At 40.0% G+C, this 25890-nt stretch overlaps 1 protein-coding gene across 2 annotated transcripts in view; it reads right to left on the reverse strand.

The window, feature by feature from the left end:
• Window positions 1-23678, reverse strand: part of TTC27 (tetratricopeptide repeat domain 27) — a 181641-nt gene extending 157963 nt beyond the window's left edge. The window contains exons 1-5 of one of the 2 annotated variants that reach the window (XM_081254404.1): window positions 23364-23678; window positions 22014-22191; window positions 19738-19867; window positions 13547-13687; window positions 8970-9072 (exon numbers count right to left, since the gene is read on the reverse strand). In XM_081254404.1, the coding sequence (XP_081110530.1) occupies window positions 8970-9072; window positions 13547-13687; window positions 19738-19867; window positions 22014-22191; window positions 23364-23463 (652 nt within the window). In that variant the 5' untranslated portion in view covers window positions 23464-23678. The remainder of the gene's footprint in view (window positions 1-8969; window positions 9073-13546; window positions 13688-19737; window positions 19868-22013; window positions 22192-23363) is intronic. The other variant, XM_081254403.1, reaches the window with a different exon arrangement.
• Between the last annotated feature and the right edge of the window lie 2212 nt (window positions 23679-25890).

Consider the following 25890-nt stretch of genomic DNA (forward strand, 5'->3'; position numbering starts at 1 on the left):
AAAACCATATGATCATCTCAATAGATGCAGAAAAAGCTTTTGACAAAATTCAACACCCATTTATGATAAAAAAAAAAAAACCCAGAAAATAGGCCTAGAGGGAACTTAACTCAACATAATAAAGGCCATATTTGACAAACCCACAGCCAACACTGTCCTCAACTGTGAAAAACTGAAACCATTTCCACTAAGATCAGGAACAAGACAAGGTTGCCCACTCTCCCCACTATTATTCAACATTGTTTTGGAAGTTTTAGCCACAGCAATCAGAGTAGATAAAAGGAATCCAAATCAGAAAAGAAGTAAAGCTGCCACTGTTTGCAGACGACATGATATGACAGATAGAGAATCCTAAAGATGCTACCAGAAAAGTAGTAGAGCTAATCAATGAATTTGGTAAGTAGAGGGATACAAAATTAATGCACAGAAATCTCTTGCATTCCTATACACTAATGATGAAAAATCTGAAAGAGAAATTAAGGAAACACCCCCATTTACCATTGCAACAAGAAGAATAAAATACCTAGGAATAAACCTACCTAAGGAGGCAAAAGACCTGTAAGGTCTTAAAACTTTAAGACAATGATGAAAGAAATTTAGATGACACAAACAGATGGAGAGAAGTACCATGTTCTTGGATGGGAAGAATCAACATTCTGAAAATGAGTATACTACCCAAAGCAATCTGCAGATTCAATGCAATCCCTATCAAACTACCAATGGTATTTCTCACAGAACTAGAACAAACAATTTCACAATTTGTATGGAAACACAAAAGACCCCGAATAGCCAAAGCAATCTTCTGAAAGAAAACAGGAGCTGGAGGCATCAGGCTCCCTGACTTCAGACTATAGTACAAAGCTACGGTAATCAAGACAGTATGGTACTGGCACAAAAACAAAAATATACATCAATGGAACATGATAGAAAGCCCAGAGATAAACCCACGTACATATGGTCACCTAATTTTTGATAAAGGAGGCAAGAATACACAATGGAGAAAAGACAGCCTCTTCAATAAGTGGTGCTGGGAAAATTGGACAGCTACATGTAAAAGAATGAAATTAGAACACTCCCTAACACCACACACAAAAATAAACTCAAAATGGATGAAAGACCTAAATGTATGGCCAGACACTATCAAACTCTTAGAGGAAAACATAGGCAGAACACTCTATGACATAAATCACAGCAAGATCCTTTTTGACCCACCGACTAGAGAAATGGAAATAAAAACAAAAATAAACAAATGGGACCTAATGAAACTTAAAAGCTTTTGCACAGCAAAGGAAACCATAAAGAAGATGAAAAGACAATCCTCAGAATGGGAGAAAATATTTGCAAATGAAGCAACGGACAAAGGATTAATCTACAAAATTTACAAGCAGCTCATGCAGCTCAATATCAAAAGAGAAACAACCCAATGGAAAAATGGGCAGAAGACCTAAACAGACATTTCTCCAAAGAAGATATACAGATTACCAACAAACCCATGAAAGAATGCTCAACATCACTAATCATTAGAGAAATGCAAATCAAAACTACAATGAGGTATCACCTCACACCAGTCAGAACGGCCAGCGTCAAAATATCTACAAACACTAAATGCTGGAGAGGGTGTGGAGAAAAGGGAACCCTCTTGCACTGTTGGTGGGAATGTAAATTGATACAGCCACTATGGAGAACAGTGTGGAGGTTCCTTAAACAACTAAAAATAGATCTACCATATGACCCAGCAATCCCACTACTGGGCATATACCCTGAGAAAACCATAATTCAAAAAGAGTCATGTACCACAATGTTCATTGCAGCTCTATTTATAATAGCCAGGATATGGAAGCAACCTAAGTGTCCACTGACAGATGAATGGATAAAGAAGATGTGGCACAGAGATACAATGGAATATTACTCAGCCCTAAAAAGAAACGAAATTGAGTTATTTGTAGTGAGGTGGATGGACCTAGAGTCTGTCATACAGAGTGAAGTAAGTCAGAAAGAGAAAAAACCGTATGCTAACACATATATATGGAATCTAAAAAAACAAAAAATGGTCATGAAGAACTTAGGGGCAGGACGGGAATAAAGACACAGTCCTACTAGGGAATGCACTTGAGGACACAGGGAAGGAGGGGGAAGGGTAAGCTGAGACAAAGTGAGAGAGTGGCATGGACATATATACACTACCAAATGTAAAACAGATAGCTAGTGGGAAGCAGCTGCATAGCACTGGGAGATCAGCTCGGTGCTTTGTGACCACCTTGAGGGGTGGGATAAGGAGGGTGGGAGGGAGGGAGATGCAAGAGGGAGGAGATATGGGGATATATGTATATGTATAGCTGATTCACTTTGTTATAAAGCAGAAACTAACACACCACTGTAAAGCAATTTTACTCCAATAAAGATGTTTAAAAAAAAAAAAAAACTGATTAGAACCAAATGGGCCCAAGATGGCGTACAAGTCAACTTCCACTAGACCTTGAGCCTCAGTATACGCTCACTGTAACACATCAACAAGCTAAATGACACACCCACAGGTGCCATGACAGTTCCAAGACAGACCATAAGGATCAAAAAGTAGGCGGTGGCCCAATTCCTGGAAATCCCCACCCCTTCCCAAAATAGCTAGAATACTCCTCCCACTCATTAGCCTATGAAATTACCCACCCCTATAAAAACTGACAACCCCATACCCTGGTGCCTTTCTCACCTTCTGAAATGGCCCATACTCTGTCTGTGGAGTGTGCTTCTCTCTAAATAAATCCACTTCTTACCTATCACTTTGTCTCTCACTGAATTCTTTCTGCGATGAGACATCAAGAACCTGAGCTTCATTAAGTCCTGAAACCAAGTGTGTGATCTCAGTTGGAGGTATCACCTGTCCATTTTGGCCAGGTTCGAGCGCCGGCCGCCTGGGTTCGAGTTCCCAATCAGGGTTTTGGCTGGGTTCAAGTCCCGGCTGCATGGGTTCAAGTCCCAATCTGAGGTGCACGGTTTCACTTGTATTTTATTCCCTATCCCACCGAGTTCACTGATATCCCTAGCAACTACCACAGTGACTGGAACTCAGCAATCATTGCAAAAAAAATTTTTTTAATTAAATATCAAGTTGGGCAGGAAATAGAAAGCCAAAAATAAAACTGGGAATGATTAAAGATTTTCCTAATTTAAAAATGACATGATGGGCTTCCCTGGTGGCGCAGTGGTTGGGAGTCCGCCTGCCAATGCAGGGGACATGGGTTCGAGCCCTGGTCCGGGAGGATCCCACGTGCCGCGGAGCAACTAAGCCCGTGCGCCACAACTACTGAGCCTGCGCTCTAGAGCCCGCGAGCCACAACTACTGAGTCCACGTGCTGCAACTACTGAAGCCCGTGCGCCTGGAGCCCGTGCTCTGCAACAAGAGAAGCCTCCGCAACGAGAAGCCCGCCCGCCACAGTGAAGAGTGGCCCCCGCTCGCCACGACCAGAGAAAGCCGGCGCGCAGCAGCAAAGACCCAACGCAGCCTAAATAAATAAATAAATAAATTTATATTAAAAAAAAAGACATGATGAAATTGGTATTTTTTTAAAAAAATCCAGTACTGCTGTACAGGCAGAAGAAAGGAAGGCCAAGAAAGAGCCTACAAGTCAGGTGCAAGGCTCAACAGGAGCACTGTCCAATAAGTTTCTGTAACGATGTAAATACTCCACAGCTGCACTGACCAAAATGGTAGCCATTTACCACAGGTGTCTTCTGAGCACTTGAAATGGGGCTAGAGAAACTGAATTCTTTATTTCATTTCTTTTATTTTAATTAGCCACATGTGGCTAGTGGCTACTACATTGGACAGCACAGCTCTAGCTAGCAGTTGCAAGTGAAAGACTAGCAGGTTTTTTTATTTACTAAAAGGAAGCACTTTGTAGCAATTACAGATCCCAACAATGGAATGAACTCCTTCTCAAGGTCATCTCAGAAAGCCCAATGAAAAAGGAAATAACTTTTTTTTTTTTTTTGCGGTACGCAGGCCTCTCACCGTTGCAGCCTCTCCCGTTGCGGAGCACAGGCTCCGACATGTAGGCTCAGCGGCCATGGCTAACAGGCCCAGCCGCTCTGCAGCATGTGGGATCTTCCCAGACTGGGGCACGAACCCATGTCCCCTGCATCAGCAGGTGGACTCTCAACCACTGCGCCACCAGGGAAGCCCGGAAATAACATTTTTGGACACAATCTTCCAACAGATCCCAGCATTAGGATGGGTGGGAAGCTGGCCTACAAAGAATCACATTATTTTACACCTAGTAAGGACTTAAAGACCATTTTTATGCAGAAGAAAACTCTTGGTTTGGAAGTCAGACGAGCTCCCTGAAGCACACAGCTTGTCAGTGACAGAAGAGAAACTGAAAGTCAGATCTTAAAACTCTAGGTTCTGTTAATTATCTTGATTATGATAATTTCCAAGTATATACATATGTAAAATATCACCAACTGTACACCTTAAATGTGAGTCTTACTGTAGGTTAATTATACTTCAAAAACATTGCAAAAAAAAGCGCACACAAATACACTACTACACCTTCCTATATCAAGTCTTCAGTTCTATCTCACAGAGTTGTTGCAAGGAATAAGCTAGTTAACATATTTAAAGACTGAGAACAGTACTTGGTGTGGAGTAAGAACTACTGAAATGTAAACTGTATTATTATTATTAGATGTTAGAATTCTGCCCTACTGACCAGTTTGGAGAAAAGTAATGGAAAGAAGAGTAAGCAGATTTGGAGTCAGAAACTCCAGATCATAGCTCTGGTTCTTGGAGAATCTCTCTGAGTCTCAGTTCTTTGTAAAATGAGTTAGCTGGACAAGACAATCTCTAAAGGGCCTTTCCAAACTAAAGATTTCAGATATGGACTAGGATAAGAGTTGTAGGAATGGAAAAGGAAGGATGGATATGGAATGCTTAGGGATGAACTGATAAGATTTAAGAACTGGCTAGATACGGAGAATGATGGAAAACAATGAGTCAACCATGAACACAAAGTTTTAAGCTTTGGATAACTCAAGTGTAAATAGAAAGAGGAGCATGTTGACCCAACAGACATATATTTATTATTTTAATAAATCAGTAGGTTCTCCATGGAAATGAATATTCATGACCTTCTGGATCAGAATGTCAACCAGCATATATTTAATATATTTAGCATATATCTAAAATGTATGCTAAAACCAAAATCTCTTCTCATGAGATTACTGAAAGCTATGTTAAAATGAAATCCCTATGAATTCATATGGATAATTATAATTAGATAATTATACTTAGTATATTTAAAGACATCCATCCCAAAGTATCAAATTTATCTTTAAAAATCGATGCATTCATCAGTCACCAAGAAACGAATCTCTTGACGAACTCTTTCTATGTGGAAACAATCTAAGCCTAGAGTCACAGAGCTGCCTGTATTTGTTACAGTGGAATCTCGGACAAAGCATTTTAGCCTGTTTTCTCTTAGACATAAGCTCATCTTCAAATACCTAAACCTCAATATTACATCTCATGCACTATACAGAACACGTTTTCAGTATCAGATCCCACAATAAATGATTGTGTGCCCTTAAGCAGCCTTCAGAGAATCATGATTTCATCAGTATGACATCCAAAAGAGGATCTCAGAGTGCACTGAGGATCAGACTTTTCAAGATTCTAACTCAACTCCTTTCAGAGATGTGATCAGTCCAGCAAAGTTATGCTGACATTCTGATGGGTTGTATTCCACTACATTGTACTGATGATGCAACATTCCTGGACAAAAATATAAAGATCCCAGTTGCTTATGTTTCATAGACTAAAGAAAAAAAAAATCTTGCCAACTTTTTGATGATCCTTCAAGGGCAACATTTCAAATATAATATTCTTCTCTGGACACTGAACAATATTTCAGTTATAACTGACTGTTGGGTCAACATTTGGGTTAAATCCCAGAACATTTTTTTAAATAAAATTGTTTATGAAATGTTGCAGTTTAAGACTATGTGCACACTTAGACATAGCCAAAATGGACCAATTTATGAGAAGATAAAATTTAAAATATCGTTGATTAGCCTATAACAGCAACATAAAAAATTCTTAGTTGCAAGGCAAAGCAAATGATATACTAAAATATACTGCAGAAAAGAACTGAGACCACTTGGGGAATGAGTCACTTAGAGTCAGATCTTCCAGATATCTTAGTTAACACTTTCTGTTTAGGAACTAAAGTTTACCTCTTAGAATTCTCTCTAAGAAGAGAATGGTTCCTATCATTCATATGGTTCTAACCTTCTAAAATGGTACATAAAAAAGGTATTTTTTTTCTTTTCTTAATAATTAAGGGTCATCATTAAGAACATTAGTCACTGAGATGTGGTAAAGATGTAGACATAAATGCAGATTTATATATATTATATGGGATAAAGGGAAGAGATGTAGCTTTCCCTCTGGCAACTGCATCAAACTTGATTTCCTTTACAAAAAGAAATAAAAACTCCCAGTGACACCTTGTTTTTTTGTTCATTTACCGATTTTCCATAAAAGTATAATGAAGCATACGAAACTGTATAATATGTTACAGAGTATAATGTAATAACCTTTTACAAAATTAAATAGTGGGCTGAATCCTGATGCCATCTTCTTCCAAACGCTTTCACTAACCTCAGGGAAAATCAACTTTTTCCCCATTAATATCAGTAAAGTTCAAATCATCTCTGACTTTCAAAACTTTACCAGTTTTGTGAGCCCCCACTCCTCTGTCTCCCTTGCACTAAGTTTGTTTATGGAATGTATCTCACTTCATTTTAAAAATATGAAATGGCATGAAAGCGGGAAGACTTAGTCTATGCAGTTTTCATTTTACTAAAAATAGAAAGAGGACAATGACGTCTGCTAAACTGGGCATCAGGTCTTAATTTTCTCCAAGTCCAACTTCATATTTCATTCGCAACAGAACTCCACACTTAGGCAACACTATAATGAGAAGATTCAAGATCCCATAGGGTATCTGGATAGGATCAATTTTCTCATAACTTCTATAACATTTCACTTTTTGAAAAACTTTTGTACAGAAGTAAACTCAGATAAAAACTGCTATCAAGATGGAGGACAAATGGAGGGAGTTCTGCAACTTCTCCCCTGAAAAGTGAATGTAGAAAAGGCTCAATAAATGTTAGCTATCACTATTCAACAAATATGAATTAAATATTTATTATTTTCTAGGCATTAAGCAGAAACAAGAAAAAAATCAGCCCTCAAGTTTCTCACAACTTAGAGAGTTGCTTACAGTCTTAACAAAAATATAGATGGTTCAGCAGCCTAAATTTGCTCATTTTGTAATCCAAAAGCATTAAACCAAAGACTTTTACAGGAAAAAGAAATACTGTTTTTCAGTTCTGTTACTTCATTGCATCATTGTACATGTAGTGAAATGTCATTGTATAGAAAAGTAAACTGCTTACATTTAATAAAACAATCTGCTAACATGTCAGGTTTAAATCTCATGGTAGAACAAATATTGTTTTATATATACAAAGTTTAAGCTCAGACTAATTTTTTTTTTACATGTACAAGTCTGATTTAACATACTCTTGCTTGTTCCACAGTCTTACATAACCTAAAATCCTAAACAAATATAAACTAAGTCCAGGTATATAAATAACAATTATACTGACTGAATAAAATTTACCTGACATTCTCATTTTGAATCACATATAGATGTTCATTTTATCTAAGATTAGCATATGTGTATGTATTTCTGTCTTAGAACAAAATAAAAATTGAGAAACTAGTTTCTAGCTTAGTAGTATTTGTTACTGCACAAACTAATGTCCTCTAGTGCATTGTGACCTAGCCTGTAACTATACAGATGCACCTTTAAAGGAACCAGACTCCAGAAAGGTACAGCAGCGTCTTGCAATTACACATGCCCACACACACAAGAGCTGTCTTACGCCTTCACCAATGTGCCGCCTCAATCAAGTGCAGATCACTGCTCCTCCACGCAGAGTGATACTAACCACCATCCCCAACAGACATACGAACCCACATACATAATGACTTCATACTCTTGTGATGTGAGAGAAATAAGGGCACTGGAATCAGGCACACTTAACGTCAAATCCCTTCTCTGACACTCAGAAGTTCATTTCTGAACTCAAGTTTACTTGTGTTCTGTATTCCTTCACTACAAGAGAATTTGTTTTTGTTTGGCAACTTTTGTCAGGCATAATTGTTCCAAAATCCCAGGGAAATCAAGGGTCAAGGTACCCAAGATTTTCCCCCTTCTTCAAAATGTTTCCCTAAAAGACATATGAGGCATCTGCAACAAAGGCATTTACAGGGGTGTGTGGTTTATGATCATTTACTTAATTTTGTATTTATATTCTAGGCACATTTCTATATGTACATTATGTACTAAAATAAAAAATAATTTAAAAATGCAAAAATGCCTCTCTACCCATTGTCATCCTCAGTAAAATGTATTTTGTACAAAATGTTTAAAAAAAAGAAAACCTGAATCCTTTCTTCATGTACTCAGTAGGATATAGGATAAATAATTTCCTGTTCTGCATGCAATTTGGCACAATTTACTCCAGTTCAAATTAGTTAAAGATTTTTTTTAATAAAGGGAGTTTACACTTGTTTCTAATGAGGCTTCTTACATTAAAGAACCGAGAAAATATTTAAATACCTTTAGGCAGTTTGTGATAAAATCATGGTGAGCTACATAGAATAAATCACTCTTTTTAAGTAGGTAATATAAATAATAGTGATTGCCTTTTTAAAAATTCAAAGCCAAAAAAGAAATCCTATAATCTGACATCCTAATAATTTGTGATATTCCACATCCAGAAAGAATGGAACACAAAAAGTTACCATCTGCTGTCAAACAACAGACGAAAAAGGAATGTCTCAGCCAAGAAAACAGAATGGAGCTACATGCTCATAGCAAACAACATCTGGGACATACCTCGATCAATACAGTCTTCAGCAAGAGCAAAGAGCTGAGGTGAGCGTGCCTCAAGCAATTGCTGGTGAATATTCACACATCTCAAAGTCCACCATGGCAAGCTCTAGAAAAAGGAAACACCAACGTGTTTACGTTGAATTAAAAGGACCCTTAGGAAAAAAATTTCACATTAATTCAAATCGGTTTTTAGAATATTTTTACATTTGTGAGATTAAATTTACCCTTCGATAAGCTGCTATGTCTTCAGTAATAAAACCAAATCCACTGCCATGTCTTCCACGAGAATAACATCTCTCCTCCATTCTCTCAAAGCCTGTATTTGTAGCCAGTTGGGCTTCCTGATGTCATTTCGAACTTACCATTTCCTCCTTTAAAATGCCTACTGTAATCGTGCTGCTCTGCTGTGACACTCTACCAGCACCATAATCCAATACCAACAATCCTAGGAGGCCTCCCCCCAAGAACCTCCTATGGGGTGATTTTTTTCCCTCATCTCAACTTCCAGCACACTGTTTGCACCTCTCTTTGCAGACACACTCCACCGTATTTGTGTATGCCATCCTAGCTTTCAATGCTGTCCACCATCTAGACAACAAGATGAGGAATCACGTCTTACTCATCTCTGTATCCTCCTCGAAGCAACATATGCTTATGCAAACTACAAGGTAAGATATATCCTGGGTTCAGATATTCCCCAAACTGGGAAGATTTCTTCCACACCCTCTTCCATGAAGCCCTCTCCCACTAGTAGGGCCCACACTGGTCTCTCACTTATCTAAACTTACACACTGTGCTTAGAAGTTAGCACCACACTGCAGAGCTCTTGTTTTTCAAATGTGTGAGTACCTGGTCCATATATTTTGGAGAGTAGAAACTGCATTTTTACCTTGCCTTGACTAATGCACAGGCTGAGAACACAGTAGCTTTTTCTCAGTTCTCTGATGCTTACTCTTACTTTTCAACACATCCTTATTAAACAACAACAAACAACAACAAGCCAATACAGAAGCATACGCAGTGAAGATGGAAGGCTCTCTTCTGCTGCCTCAGCGCCATTCTCCTCCCCCAGAAAAATCCATGACAAAGGTTTATATTCTTCTAGATCTTCTGCTATGCATGTGTGTGTGTGTGCGCGCGCGCGAGCGCGCACGTGCAAGTAGTAAGTATTAAATATTTTTGATAGGCTCATTAAATTACCAAGTATGATCATGCATTGAATCATCTAAAGTAATTACAACTATGTTACTCTAAACTATATTGCACAAAGGAGTGAAAAATTAATTTTCCTTTTTTTTAAAGCAATACCTACTAATAGGAGATCATGCTCAATTACCAAAAGCATTTTCTTTTTTACTCGAACTTAATTTCTTCATTTGATTAAGGGGTAAAACTGCTTGCTCCCCTTCTGAACTACACACAAGTGCTGCAACAATCAAAAAATCACAAATGAATTTTGACCCTCTGACAAAATCGTTTCTAATTATTAATGCTGTTCCCTCAGTCCATCTAAGGAAAGGAAAGGGAGAATTATCTAATAGAGAGAAGTTTCACATCATTTTTAATTTCATTCCCTGAGGTGCTGTCTCATTTTCATTCTTTTCCTATCACTAGGCTGATGAAGTCAGTCTATATGTCAATTATCTGTCCCTTATCTGCTGTCAGCAATAAGTGAGTCAGGTCTGGCAGCAGTCTTTCCTTTTCTAGACATGGGAATTTAGATAGATCCAGTCAAAGAGACTGCCCTTTTAAGAAAACATACAACGTAAGATGCTCAGCTCTTAAAAATCAGATCTATAAACTAACTCTTAACCCAAAATCTTCAGATGGGAGAAGGGGGAGTGTGAAACAAAGAAAGAAAGCATAGCCTATTTTTCTACTAGAAAATAAAAGTACCTTTTTCTATCTGTCAGGAATCACTTAATAGACAATTTGAGGCATTAATAAAAAAGAAAACTAGAAGCCTTGCTTTAGATAGTTCCTAGATCCTGTCTCCTGATTATAGCACTTATTACAGAATATTCTGATTGACAAGTCACACTCGTCAATAACCTCCTAGAAGGCAGGCAGCATGAGTGTACTCAAAAGAAACCCAATAAATGTTTGCCAACTTAGTCCATTTTATAAATAAGAAAACTGATATTCAGAGAAATTCACTGGCCTAAGGCCACACAGTTGTTAAGTGGCTGAGCCAGACAAACTCTGGTCTGATTCCAAAGCCAAAATTCTTTTTACTCAACACTCACATATTACTAACACTAGTCTATCCACTTCACAGACTAGGGGGTGGGGGAAAATCATCTTCTTTTATAGTTCCACAAAAATAAAATCATAATAAACAACCTGATATGTTCCTTAAGATCCAGCCATTTCAAAATTAATTTAAAAGGTTAAGATTAACTTGGATAAGCATGTCATGCTTCTTTATCATTTTATCTTCATTTCTCAAAGAAATCATTTTTAACATCATCGTTTACAGAATAATATATCAAAGACCCAAAGGGAAGAAAACTATAACATTTCAACTGAAAGGCAAGGTTTCAGCACAGAATGATCTTTGCATGGAGATGTACAAGAAAATAAAGTTTAAAACAGAAGTCAAAAGCTGTTTAGCATCTGCCAAGAAACTCAGGTAAATTATCTCTCCAATTCTACGACATCTGCAACCAGCAGTTCACATATTTACTTATTCTCCAAAGCTGTTGATACTACACGTATTTTTTACAAATGATGCTTAACGAACGTACTTGCTGATGAAAGTTTTCCACCAAGAAAACTGTATCACTAACTCATTGACCATTAGTCTCACTAGAAAGAAAATAATGTCATTTAGCAACCTCATGCCTTGATGATACTTCCTTTAGGGCCAAGTACTAGTCAGTCTATAAGATCATTTAACTCAGATCAACTTGGGAAAACATTTTTTTATTCAAGCTAACATCACTAAACAACAAATCAAAGATAAGGTCTTATATCTGCTAGGATATGTTGAAACCCATCTATTAAAAACCCTTCTGGTACAACTGATTCCAAATCATCTGTCCTCATGAGAGCTGCTGAAAGAGGCATGATTCCTTTCTTACCTCCGCTTTGTCACAACTTAAATGCTTAGGAAAGTAAGCCCTTATACAGTACAGACCAAGTCCACATTTTGCCCATAGAAATATTGTGTTTCTTAAACTTTTTCAGCCAACTCTTGGAAATTGGGAGATCTCACATAAAATTTAGATTTACTATTTCTGGAAATACAAGGTCTGTATGCCCAAGTTGCAACAATCAGGACAGGAGTCAGGAAGCTACAGCCTATGGACCCAAACCAGCCTACCACCTGTTTTCCTATAGCCTAAAACCAAGACTGGTTCTTACATTTTTAAATCATTGCAAAAAAAAAAAAAAAAGAAAGAAAGAAAGAAAAAGAGAAAAATAATATTTTGTGACATGTGAAAAGCATATGAAATGTAAATTTCAGTGTCCATAAATAAAGCTCTATTGATACACAGTCACACCCATTCACATACATATCATCTACAGCTGCTTTCACACTACAAGGCAGATTGAATAGTTATGTGCACAGAGTTGAGTAGTTGTGACGGAGCCTGCACACTGCACAGCTGACAACCTCCACTACACCTCAAGGACTTTCTTCGAATCTCTCATGTGGTTTTTGTCACCTTCTACTGCATAATAGCTATCTGTATCAGTGCTTTTCTCGCTAATTTATATGTGACCTAAAGAAACCATATAACAGACATTCAACAAATGCTCTACTAAATCCAACCCAAATATGAAACAAGGTAGGATGTGAGCCAAGAAACAGTAATCAAGAAACAGCTTCCCTGGTGGTGCAGTGGTTAAGAATCCACCTGCCAATGCAGGGGACACGGGTTCGAGCCCTGGTCTGGGAAGATCCCACATACCATGGAGCAACTAAGCCCATGCGCCACAACTACTGAGCCTGTGCTCTAGAGCCATGAGCCACAACTACTGAGCCCGCGTGCCACAACTGTTAAAGGCCACACGCCTAGAGCACGTGCTCTGCAACAAGAGAAGCCACCGCAATAAGAAGCCTGCTCACCGCAACTAGGGAAAGCCCGTGTGCAGCAACAAAGACCCAAAGGAGCCAAAAATAAATAAATAAAATAAATAAATTTATTTTAAAAAAAATTTCTAGGAGCTTTAATAAAAAACAGTAAAAAGTGAAATTAATTTAAAAAAAAAGATCTACTGAAAGTGCTATACTTTTGGCTACTCATTAGTCTTACATGAAATTCACAAAAACTATGAAGGGTGTTTTTAAACCTATTTTTAAGATTCAGAGAATGAACATTTATACACATGCAAATATACACACAACACATATATACAACCCCATTAAAGAGGCTCAACATCTCATTTTATACTAGATGAATCTCATGAGAGAGAGTTTTTGCTTATTTTCATCAGATTTTAAAATTAAACACCTAAAGAAGACTTAGAAAACAAATATAACAAGACATTTTCAGCATCACACCTAGTTTTATGCTAATCAGCACAAAAGTCACACCTGGGTCTGAATCTCCTGGCTCCTTTTCTTCTCTTACCTGAATAGCTGTCAGCCTATGTCTTACATTCACTAGGGAAATTCGTGCTAATAATAGCAGTATAGGCTTCAAGGTCAGGCTGTAGATTGATTCACCATCTAGAATGAGCAAACTCAGAACGAGTGCATCCAGTCCTTTGACCTGAAAAAAAAAATTTAAGATGATATAATTTAGCAACATATTAATCTTTATATGTCTTACAAGAATACATATTTTCCAGGTAATCAGCTGTGAAACACAGGCACTAATCTATTACACAGCAGTTGGCACTGGACGGAGTCCTAACATTACAAATGCCCTTAGAGATCTACAATTCCAGCCTGCCCTGACAGACAGACAGCCGCCTGCTTGTACTTTAGAGAACAGGGCAATCAAGAAAATGCTACTATTTTTTTTTTTAATTTGCTTTTCCCAAGTTGCACCCTTTTTTTTTTTTAATAAATTTATTTTATTTATTTATTTATTTATTTTTGGCTGCACTGGGTCTTCATTGCTGCACATGGGCTTTCTCTAGCTGTGACGAGCAGGGACTACTCTTCGTTGCAGTGCACGGGTGGCTTCTCTTGTTGCGGAGCACAGGCTCTAGGCATGCAGGCTTCAGCAGTTGTGGCACACGGGCTCTAGAGTGCAGGCTCAGTAGTTGTGGCGCTTGGGCTTAGTTGCTCCGTGGCATGCGGGATCTTCCAGGACCAGGGCTCAAGCCCACGTCCCCTGCATTGGCAGGCGGATTCTTAACCACTGCACCACCAGGGAAGCCCAAGAAAATGCTACTATTGAAGAAGCATCATGACTTTACAGATTTACTTACAACAAAATAGCTTCTCAATAAAAACCATTCCTATGTGAAAGTATTCATATTCAACACCTACATTTCATATATGCTTCACCAGCTGGCTAATGTCATTACAAACCATTGCTGCTCCATAATTACTATAAAGCCAAAAAACAACAAGGTCTTACATATCAAATGCTGAGTAGGCATACAATCATGGACCAATGTGAACAGAGGCTGCCCAAAAGGGATGCCTCTGAAAAATCTACTTCTTACTGAACAGAGATTTTCTACAACAGACCAAGCACCTGTGTTTTTAAAATGTGGACTGAATCATTTTGACAGTTACCACAAAATCGATAGTAGGAATGCTCAATGTTAGGAACATGGGCTCTAAGTCACAGACACAGGATAGGGTCCTTTTTCTGATTATTAATTTGTGGGCATAGGTAAATTTTTTTTTAACTGAAGCCTCTGTTTCATCAGTTATAAAGTAAAATAATAGAACCTAAACCTCACAGTGTTCTTGTAAGGATTAAACAATCCAAGTGATGCCAGTGTCTGGCTCAATGCTTTGTTGAAACATTCAATAAAGGTAAGAAAGTAATAGCTGTGGGTTCATACTCTGCATAACCTTCATCATTACTGAAAAGTGTACTAGAGGAATAAAGACAAAGTGAATGACCACCACCAAACCACAAATAAAGGTTACTGTTACCTAAACTGAGGGTAGAAGGAATTTTTTTTTAAGTTCAATAATCAAGGAACTATTTTGAAGTACTGTAACTGCCTCAACTTCAGAAGAAAACAGATACAAAAAAGTTAAGTGCAGTACAAAATCACACAGAAGTTATCAGCATCTAAACAGACATTATAGCCCAAGTTTTCCAACTCCCAAACCAGTGTTCTTCCTGCCACCTCATGCTGCATTCCCCTCAGACCTCTCTACCTCTTCCTGCCCCTCAGCAAGCTCCAGGGCTATGCTAAGCATGAGGAAGTCCTCAAGGACAGGGCCAGGATCACTTCTAGACTTCTGACTAGGACAACTGCATGATGGTGGTGTGGGTCACTGAGACAGAGACACCAGAAGAAGACCTGGTTTGGAGAAGAGCCTCACCATGAGTTCAGTCTTGGACACAATGAGTCTGAGGTACCTTGTGAGACCTCCAAGTGGAGGTACCACATACACAAGTGAATCTACTGCTTAAGAACTAGAGAGAAGGGCTTCCCTGGTGGTACAGTGGTTAAGAATCCACCTGCTAGTGCAGAGGACATGGGTTCGAGCCCTGGTCCAGGAAGTTCCCACATGCCGCAGAGCAACTAAGCCCGTGCGCCACAACGACTGAGCCTGTGCTCTAGACCCCACGAGCCACAACTACTGAGCCCGCATGCTGCAACTACTGAAGCCCACGTGCTGCAACTACTGAAGCCTGCGCACCTAGAGCCCGTGCTCTGCAACAGGAGAAGCCACCGCAGTGAGAAGCCCGCACACCACAACAAAGAGCAGCCCCCGCTCACCACAACTAGAGAAAGCCCGCGTGCAGCAACAAAGACCCGATGCAGCCAAAAATAAAATAATTAATTAATTAATTAATTACTTTTAAAAAAGCACTAGAGAGAAGACCCCGCCTAGTGTGCCCAAGCTGGACCTGCAGCCTCATCAAATCATCTTGCCATTTAGATGGATTTAACAGTCTTTATTTCCTAACATACAAACCAAGCTGGTGAAGTACAAGACATGCCTTTAAGAAAAAGAATCCTTATTCTAATCACATTGAGATGAGAAAGATGTCTACCTGTTGTAGCACAAATTTAAATCATTATCTTCTAAACGAAATCTTTAAAGATAACAAACAGGTAATTGAACAGGGCAACAAATAAAAAATTACACAGAGAGATACTCCATGATATACTACTTGGATCTCATTACCTCTGATACTCAAAGGTTTAGTTGGTTACCAAACCTCCTACTCTAAGTCCTCTGGAAATGTCATTAATAGGGTAAATAATAAATAAATAAAGGAGTGAATGCATGAATAAACAAATAAATAAACTTCTTTTCCTAGAGTTACCTTGCATCACCATCATTAAAAAATTAAATGCGGGGCTTCCCTGGTGGCGCAGTGGTTGAGAGTCTGCCTGCCGATGCAGGGGACACGGGTTCGTGCCCTGGTCCGGGAAGATCCCACATGCCGCGGAGCGGCTGGGCCCGTGAGCCATGGCTGTTGGGCCTGCGCGTCCGGAGTCTGTGCTCCGCAACGGGAGAGGCCACAACAATGAGAGGCCCACATACCACCAAAAAAAAAAAAAAAAATTAAATGCTTTTCTATCTTCCTGTGACGTAATACTGATATTCCAACCGAATTCTAAATGTGCTTCCAGAGGTTTTGGGAAATGGCCAAGTTTTAAAGAGGATTGTGGGACTTCCCTGATCGCACAGTGGTTAAGAATCCGCCTACCAATTCAGGGGACACGGGTTCAAGCCCTGGTCCAGGAAGATCCCACATGCTGCGGAGCAACTAAGCCCGTGCACCGCAACTACTGAGCCTGCGCTCTAGAGCCCGTGAGCCACAACTACTGAAGCCCGCGCGCCTAGAGCCCGTGCTCTGCAACAAGAGAAGCCACTGCAATGAGAAGCCCGCGCACCGCAACGAAGAGTAGCCCCTTCTCTCCACAACTAGAGAAAGCACGCCTGGAGCAGTGAAGACCCAACGCAGCCAAATAAATAAATAAAATTTTTTTAAAAAAAAGAAAAGCAATGGAATGTTAACACAAAATTCAAGAGAGTGGTTCATGAGAAAGGGGGCCAGGGATACCACCAGGAAGCACACACAGGGGACCTTGTAACCCTGTATTTCCCAACTCTTTCCAAGTCAGAGCAAATGCAGAAGATGCTATTATATGTAGTGCACATCAGGTAACTAGAGAAGGCTACTACACCAGATGAGACCAGTTCAAAGGCTCTCCCCAGCCCCAGCCCCAGCCCCACACAGCTACTGTAATGGCAAAGGGGCTCAACACCTGGGGAACAGCAGTCGGGAAGCTCTGTTCTACAATGCTGGTGATGTTCTCTCTCTCAAGCCAGGTGGTAGGAACAAAGGAGTTTTATTATTTAAACTGTACACATTCTGTATGCTTTTTGGAATGTATGAGGCACTTTTTTTTAAAGATTTCTTTAATGTGGACCATTTTAAAGTCTTTATTGAATTTGTTACAATATTGCTTCTGTTTTATGATTTTGGTATTTTGGCCACAAGGCATATGGGATCTTCGCTCCCAGAGCAGGGATTGAACCCACACCCCCTGCATCAGAAGGCAAAGTCTTAACCACTGGACTGCCAGGGAAGTCCCATATGAGGCACTTCTAATAAAAAAATTAAAATCAAGGTCTTATTTATAGTTTCCTATGATTTGAGCCCCATCAAGGCTGACCTTTTACGGCTGCTCCAACAGGCTCAAAGCATCCGTTTCCCACAAACACCACACTCTTCTCCCCTCTAAATTTCTGCTCATGTGACTGCACCTAGAACGTATTTCTTTCTCTTCTCTACCTGTCCATTTCCTCATCATCTTTCAGGTTCTAACTCAAGGTCCACTCTTGACGAAAAGGTCTTCTCAGACAAAATTCACTTTCCACACGTCTTCATTAATTTCAGTATTTTTTTTTTGATGTTGGGAGTAGGAGTTTATTAATTTATTTTATTTATTTTTGCTGTGTTGGGTCTTTGCTTCTGTGAGAGGGCTTTCTCTAGCTGTGGCAAGCGGGGGCCACTCTTCATCGCGATGTGCGGGCCTCTCACTATCGCGGCCTCTCTTGTTGCAGAGCACAGGCTCCAGACGCACAGGCTCAGTAGTTGTAGTTCACGGGCCTAGCTGCTCCGCGGCATGTGGGATCCTCCCAGACCAGGGCTCGAACCCGTGTCCCCTGCATTAGCAGGCAGATTCTCAACCACTGCGCCACTAGGGAAGCCCTAACTTCAGTATTTCTTATAGGTTGAACCTCTCATGTAACCCATTTCTGTACTGTTTGAATTGTTACCTAACTTTACAGGTGCTTCTACTTTAGTATAGCAGAAAGAGTATTGAATTTAGACCCAGAAAATGTGTGTTCCAATCCCCCAGCTACAAGGTCTCTGACAAGTTTCTTTCACCACTGTGAGCATCAGTCTTCTCATCTGGAGAATACGTCAAATTGATATAGCATACATGAATGAAGCACCACTCCAACCACACAATAGCGCTCGGTACGTATTTACGACTTTGTCTGGTGGGTTTCTAACCTGCACTATAGGGCAAGAGAGGCCAGAAACTGTTTCATACACAGTAAAAGAGGGAATGAGACATTCCTTACAAGTAATTTCCTAGATAACTGAAGCATATCTCTTTAAGTGCCAAAATCTTAGGGATTTTATTTTAACCATTTTGGATGAAAACTTTTGTAAAGTATAGATTAAATTCCCTTCTTAGACATAAGATACGGAAGAGCTTTTAACCTTTCAATAACGATTTAGGGGCATTATGAATCTCAATTACTCTATTGCAATATAACATAATGCCTCAAACTGATGTGTAGAGGCTTCAGATTATGACTGCTTTTGTATTTCTCTTTCCAACCACCACATCAAATTATTAACACTAATCTCTAACAACTCCATTCCCCTTTCATTTGTTACTTCTAATTCTGAGAGACCAGGTAACAGTAAGTAGGTCCCTTTTGCTGTGCAAGTTTTGGATGCTAAGCAGCCTTCCAGGCTGAGTGATCGACAGTAATGCTCTAGTTCTGAGGTGGCTGGATAAATCAGTTACCATACTTCTTTTCAGATCATGTCATATCCCCCAAGCCCTGCGTATATGTGCTCAAACAGTACTGAGGAATTCAAACTGCAAGCTCTACTGATGACCTACTGATGCAGGTCAATAATATTATCTCCATATATGGATAATAAGAATCATTATCGCCATGGAGCACCTCTGTGCCAGACACTTTAAGTATATACAAATAAGTATATCTGTGACATAAAGGAAATCACCTCTGGGAACTGTTAGTAAGGACAGCAGCAAAAGTTTCCTGCAACAAAATTAAACAGATCTCCACATTCTCTACTTTGCCAGAAAAGATCTTTATGTAACTGTGGTAACATATGCAGCTGGGTGACTGGTGCAGCTGCCTGCACTTTAATAAAAAGAGCAACTAATAGAGCTCCATAAAATGGGGAGCATCTGAAGAGGAGTTTGAGTCTGATAATGGAACTTCTGGAATTGAAAATCTGATCAATGAACAAGCATTCTTAGTAGGTTCTGTACAAGCAATAAAGTCATGTTTCTCTCCTACCTATTATTAACTCCAGTTTATAAAGAGCCGTTCCTAAAGAATAAACAACACAATAATACCTATATATGACATTTCCAAGAAGCGTACCTCACTAAACTGCTGGAACAAAACAGACGGCAAAAAATCCTGAGGGTGTAAATCAACAAGAGGCCCCGTCCAGTTACTCTGAACAAAAAGTTGCAAACTGCTCACACCAAGTAGGAATATCAGCTGTTGTCTGCATATAAGAATAAAGAAATAAACATGAGCCACTATCACTGTATAACCACAAACACATTATTTCATTTCAGTTTTATTAAGAAAAATGTAAGATATCAACATTTATTGAGATTATCTGAGAGTATTACAAAAAAAATTTCTGAAACAATTTAGATCTGCAATGTCCAATATTATCACCATAAGCCACATATGGCTGCTTTAAATTTAAATTAATTACAATTAAATAAAATTTAAAATTCAGTCCCTCAGTTGCACTGTCCACATTTCAAGTGCTCAATGGCCAAACGTGGCTACTGGCTACCGTACTGTACGGCGCAGATACAGAATATCTCCATCATCACAGGAAGTTCTCCTGAACAGCACTGGTTTAGGACCCTATCAGGCACTTAGAATTTTGTCTTGTGTTCTGTTTAACAGCTCTGACACTGACTGGATGGAAAACTGATTTTATACAAAAGAAAACTGACAACAAAAAGTTTTCAAATATTTTACTGATCCTGTACTACCAACTATTAGAACAACAACAACAAAAAAAAACCCTAGAAATTTCACTTGAACCCATTTCTTTTCAATCCTACTTTGGCTGAAGACAGGAGTGGGTAGGTAAACCTATACGGCAAAGGAGAGATTAAAAAAAAAAACTTTAAGCTTTGTGGGTCACACGTGTTTCTTTTTTTCCAACCCTTTAAAAATGTAAACATCATTCTTAGGCACTTTGGACTTGCTCCACCAGCAGTAATTTGCCAACCCCTAGATTAAGACACAAATAGGTGGGGATTCAACTCTAACGAATAGCAGCCAGAGAATCCTGTAGCCTCACACTGAAGGAAAAATAAAAGCAGTCACCCTCTTCTTCCCATATCCCCTAGGCCCTACCTCAAAAGGAAGATTCTTTAAGGAAAAAAAAAAAAAAAAACAAGCCTACAAGTCTGTGGTAGCTGGAATGCTCTGCATGCATCACAACTGACAGCAAAGAATGAGCAGAAAACAGGTGACAAAAGAGGCTGCTTGTAATTAGAAGTTAGGAAACTTGAGGAAATAGGTGTGCAGCAAGATCTGAAAGCCTTAATATAACTGTCATAACTAAAAATCAAAATCCTTAAGGGGAATTGAGAATAGAGTTTAATTTCCAAATACCTCATAATGAGGTAACTGAAATGTCTCTTCTCAGCTCTGTGTGACAAGCCGAATTCTGGTCTACCAGTGTATAATGTATTTGTGTGTATGTGTGTTTTCATGTGCACCACACAAAGCTAATGGCTATGATAACACACACACACCTGACAGCAAAATAATAATCAAGAATGACATCAGAGGAATGTAAACTACTAGGAAACCAAAAAAATAAAAATGAATGACACTAACTTTTTAAATAAAATGCCTATAGTAGTAGCACTCTTCTGTGAACCCCTTATAGATACAGATTATGTTTTATTCATCTTCACAACCTCAACACCTAGCCAGTAGTTGATTTGTTGAAGAACTAAATGAAGCCATTCCCTAGAAATAATGGTAAAACAAAACTGTGTTTTAAAGACAACTAAAGTTTGATGTGGTTGCCAGAGATGGTAGAGAAAAGGAAGGTATATTAACAAACTAACAACAGTAAAATATAAGCCACTGAAAAACTTAGGTTACACTGCTGTGTACCTATCCATTATATTTAACCCTATAAAATTACATAAACCTCAATGGAAGAAGATAAACCAAGGGTTCCATAATAAAAACATTAAAGATTACCTAAAACATAATAAAAGTAGTTACAATTATCACTCAGCGATCTACAAACAGCAAGATGGAGAGTGCACACTTTCAAGTTAAAAGAAAAGAAGGTCTGAAGTCTTGTCTATGGCTAAAACCTATGAGACTTAAGCATTTAGAAACTCAGTGGGTTAGCAGCTACCACCGAGGCATAAGTCAGTGTTATATATGAAACCTCTATATCCTACACCACTTTACCTTTTCATTCTCGATGGTCCTCTGGACAGAAACTCTTACATAGATTATTTGGTACATCGTGAGTCCTGAGTAAACATAAAGCCAGGTTTTTCAACAACTGCAAAAATCAGTGCCTTACACTGTCAAGGCAATAGTAAATGTATTCAGAATCTGTTTCCCTATGAAAATTTCAAATAAAATTCTACCTTCTGGTTTTGTCCAAATCTGTTGAGTAATCCAGGAATGTTACTATCTGCTTCTCTAGGTAGCTGTCAATCTTTTCTTCAGTCATCGTTGCTGAATTTAAAATACTTTGAGTCAATGAATTTAACAATATGGCCTCATAGTTCCCTTCTAGCAGCAATTGCAGGAAAGATCCACTCTCTGTAATAGAAAAAAATTAGTCCAATAATCCAAAGAACAACTACTTTCATACCGTAAAAGGTAACACTATTTACCATTTCAGCATGCCAAAAAAAAATGTATATACTTAGAATGTTTCCTATACATTAACCACAAAGCACTGAGCAAATGCCCATCACTTTTCCTAGAATTAGAAGCTCATTCATACCATGAGCAGCATGGCAGAAGCTAGACCCAGAAATAATATTCCTCATTAGCAAGTAACATCAAAAGGAATTCTGCTGGGAATTCAAAAGAATTCCTACTGACAACAGAAGTTTCCTTACAAAGTTTCCTTTCACTATCTGGCTCCTCCTACCCCCACGGTCCTCCCTGATGAAAACCTGGTTCACTCATTGTTCCCCTAATATCCATATGCACATTCCTGCCTCCACACTTTTACACTTGTGACTCCTCCTGGGGAACTTTTCCACTTGTCAGTCTTACTCTTTAAACAAAAATCAGGTCAAGTTTGACTTGTTCCATAAGACTTCCAGACCCAAACTTCAGAAACTACCTCTCTCCTGAAGCACCTATTGCGTACACACACAAACACAGGCCCGCGCACACAAACATACACACACAAATATACAGGACAGGATATATACTGTCCTACATTGTTATTTCTCTTTTGGGTCCAGCCTAAATCCCACAACCAGATGTGCCTATAACCCACTAGTAAATGTGCCTTTTAACTCTTTCTCTGTCCGGTAAATGTGCTTTGCTTACAAGATTACATCTTTGCTGCCTCATTTCAGCTGTTGTGCTTACCAGCTGTGTGCCCTTGAATAAATTACTTAACCAATCTGTACTTAAATGCCTCCATCTGCAAAACGGGAATAAAAGTAGTGTCTACCTTACAGGTCTATTCTAAGCATTAAATGACTGAAGAAATGTTAAGGGATTAGAAAAACAATTGACATTATTATTATTGAACCTGGACGGTGAGAAGTTTGGGGTAAAGACATGCATGGAGCCTTTGGACCGCGCCCACTAGGTCAAGGATGCAGCAACCCAAAGCATTAAGAATCAAATAGATTTGAGTAGTAAAAAAAATAAAACCAGAAGGGATTAGAACCCAGCCGCCGCCACCCCTCCTCCCCACAGTCCCCACGCTGGCCTCAGTCCCTCCTTGGCAGGTGCACCCCTCTCACCCGAACCGGCGACTCCCTCCTGCTTCCACTGCTGCAGCTCAGCCTCAGTGGGGAAGCCCCTCAGAAGGGCCAGCTCCGGGGTCCACATCACCTCAGACATCGGTGCAACCAAAACAGAACCCTACGAGGGTCACACGGGAGTCAACAAAAGAAAGTGAAAGGAAGAGGGTCCAAAGACGTCGAAGACTAGTGGCGACAGTTCCTGTAAGCACATCCACAGCCCTAGAACCCCATGTGCGGACACCGGTACAAGGAGGCGACCATAACGGTAGCGCGGAGAACCCTGGGAAGAACACACAAACTCTCAGGGACCCGCTTCCGCCTAGGAGGCCAACCCGAGCCCTTGGTACTGAGCATGCCCAGTAGGAATGCCCCACCCCGAGCAGGGGAATGGGCGGTGTTTGGAGGGCGTGGCCGACCTCAGCCCTGCCCCCAGGGGTGCTGCCGAAGGAGTGGAGGGCGTGGAGTCATCTTGTACCGCCCAGCGAGGAGGCAAGTTGAAATGCCGTTCGAAGTCGCGATTTTGCCCAGCTGCGGTTTACTTGGAAGGTCTAAGGCTTTGATTCCTAAACCTGTTTGGGTCAGAACCCTCCAGACTACCTGATGAAAGCCATAGTCCTTCCCGCAAAAGCACGTGTACCCTTACCACCAACACTGGGGTACCATTTCAGGGAGTTGAGACCCTCTGAAGTGGAGTCTGTGAACCCCAGGTTAACAACCCCGTCAGCAGGGCTTCCCTGCCGCCACAGTGGTTAAGAACCCGCCTGCCAATGCAGGGGACACGGGTTTGAGCCCTGGTCCGGAAAGATCCTACATGCCGCGGAGCAACGAAGCCCGCGCGCCACAAGTACTGAGCCCACGTGCCAGACTACTGAAGCCTGCGCGCCTGGAGCCCGTGCTCTGCAACGAGAAGCAACCGCAGTGAGAAGCCTGCACACCGCAACAAAGAGTAGCCCCCGCTCACCACAACTAGAGAAATCCTGCGTGCAGCAACGAAGACCCAACGCAGCCAAAAATAACTAAATAAAAATTAAAATAAAAAAATACTGTAAAAAAAAAAAAAGAACCCTGTCAGCAGAGGTCTTTATTCTTGAATGTATTCAAGTGTAAGAAAAGTATCTGGTTTTGATGCTGCTACTACATAAATCATAACTAGGTGGGACATCTGGCCCAGGCACTAGTGCAGAGAAACTTTTGGAGGCTAGACTGTGAGAAACCTCCCAGCCCTGCGTGCCTGCTGCCGGCCCAGAGCTGGCGCCTTAGTCGCACGTCTTTTAATCTTCATAGCCGCACTCCTAGGCCAAAACGGAGCTCTGAGAGCCAGACTTGGTGGAACAGGACTCTGCCCCAGTCAGCTTGAAGCCTGCACCGTGAGTGCGCCTGCCGTACACGATCCAGAAGAAAGCTGCAAGGTGACACTGACCACACAGGATTCATGGAAGAATCAAGTGCAGTTCTGGAAGAGCCTTGCCCAGTACCGGCTCCAAGGCGAGAAGCGAAGTAATTCTTCTTTTTTTTTTTTTTTTTTACAACTTACACATACTTTATTTACTTGACTGAAAGCCTTATGGTACATAAAATGCTTTCTATAGTTGATCTCAGCTTTGTTCACACCGAAGTGAGTTGTGTCTGTGTTTTCTGTGCTCAAGACTGCTCAATTGCTGCTGCTGCCACAGTTGGGTTTTTTTCTTTCAGGATCAAGGTGGGTACTTTCATATAAAATCTTGTTTTTAATTCCTTCTCTGGCAAGTCTTTCCTGGATTCTTAGCTTTGCATAATTATACCTACAATGGAACCAGCATCCTAAAGTCACCAAGATAAATCCTCCTACTCGAATGTCACATGATCTTCTAATTCTACCTTCGCCTTCCCGGCCCCCCGGGGCTCCAGCGCAGCCGCCATGGGGACAGTCAGCACCTCCTACGAATTCTTAATTCACTTTCTTCCTCAGGACCCAGAGCCCCTCTAGACTTTGGAAGGAAGAGGTGCTCGGCTTAGCTCAGCAGCTGCCAGCAGATGCCAACAGAAGCCAGACCTGGGCTGTGAGAGAAGAGCAGATGCCCTAGAATGTTTTCTCACTGAGAAGTAATGAAAAGGTATTTGTGCAGGGAACCATTTTTGATCGGTGCGATCATCTGTTTTTTCAAGCACAAAATCTAGCACTGTGGAACTATTTGACAGTTGTTAAAGATCAACAGTTGCAGAAACACACTAACCACTACCCCAAGTTCCTCACTTGTGTGTAGAGCCCCATTGACCCACAGGGTGAACTTGGAGCTCTCACTATAATTCAAGTTTTGTTTTGTTTTTTTAATTGAAGCATAGTTGATTTACAATGTTGTGTTAAGTTCTGCTGTATCAAGGTTTATTTTAAATGTGATTTGCGAGACAATGATAGTCATTAAATCTATTAATCTCCCTTGAAACAAAATTGACTCCAGTAATAAAAATGGGAGAAAAAACATCTCAATTTAAAAAAAAAATACTGAGACTTCCCTGGAGGTCCAGTGGTTAGGATTTCGCCTTT

The sequence above is a fragment of the Mesoplodon bidens genome (assembly GCF_964165515.1).
Source record: "Mesoplodon bidens genome assembly, chromosome: 14".
NCBI classification, from domain to species: Eukaryota; Metazoa; Chordata; class Mammalia; order Artiodactyla; family Ziphiidae; genus Mesoplodon; species Mesoplodon bidens.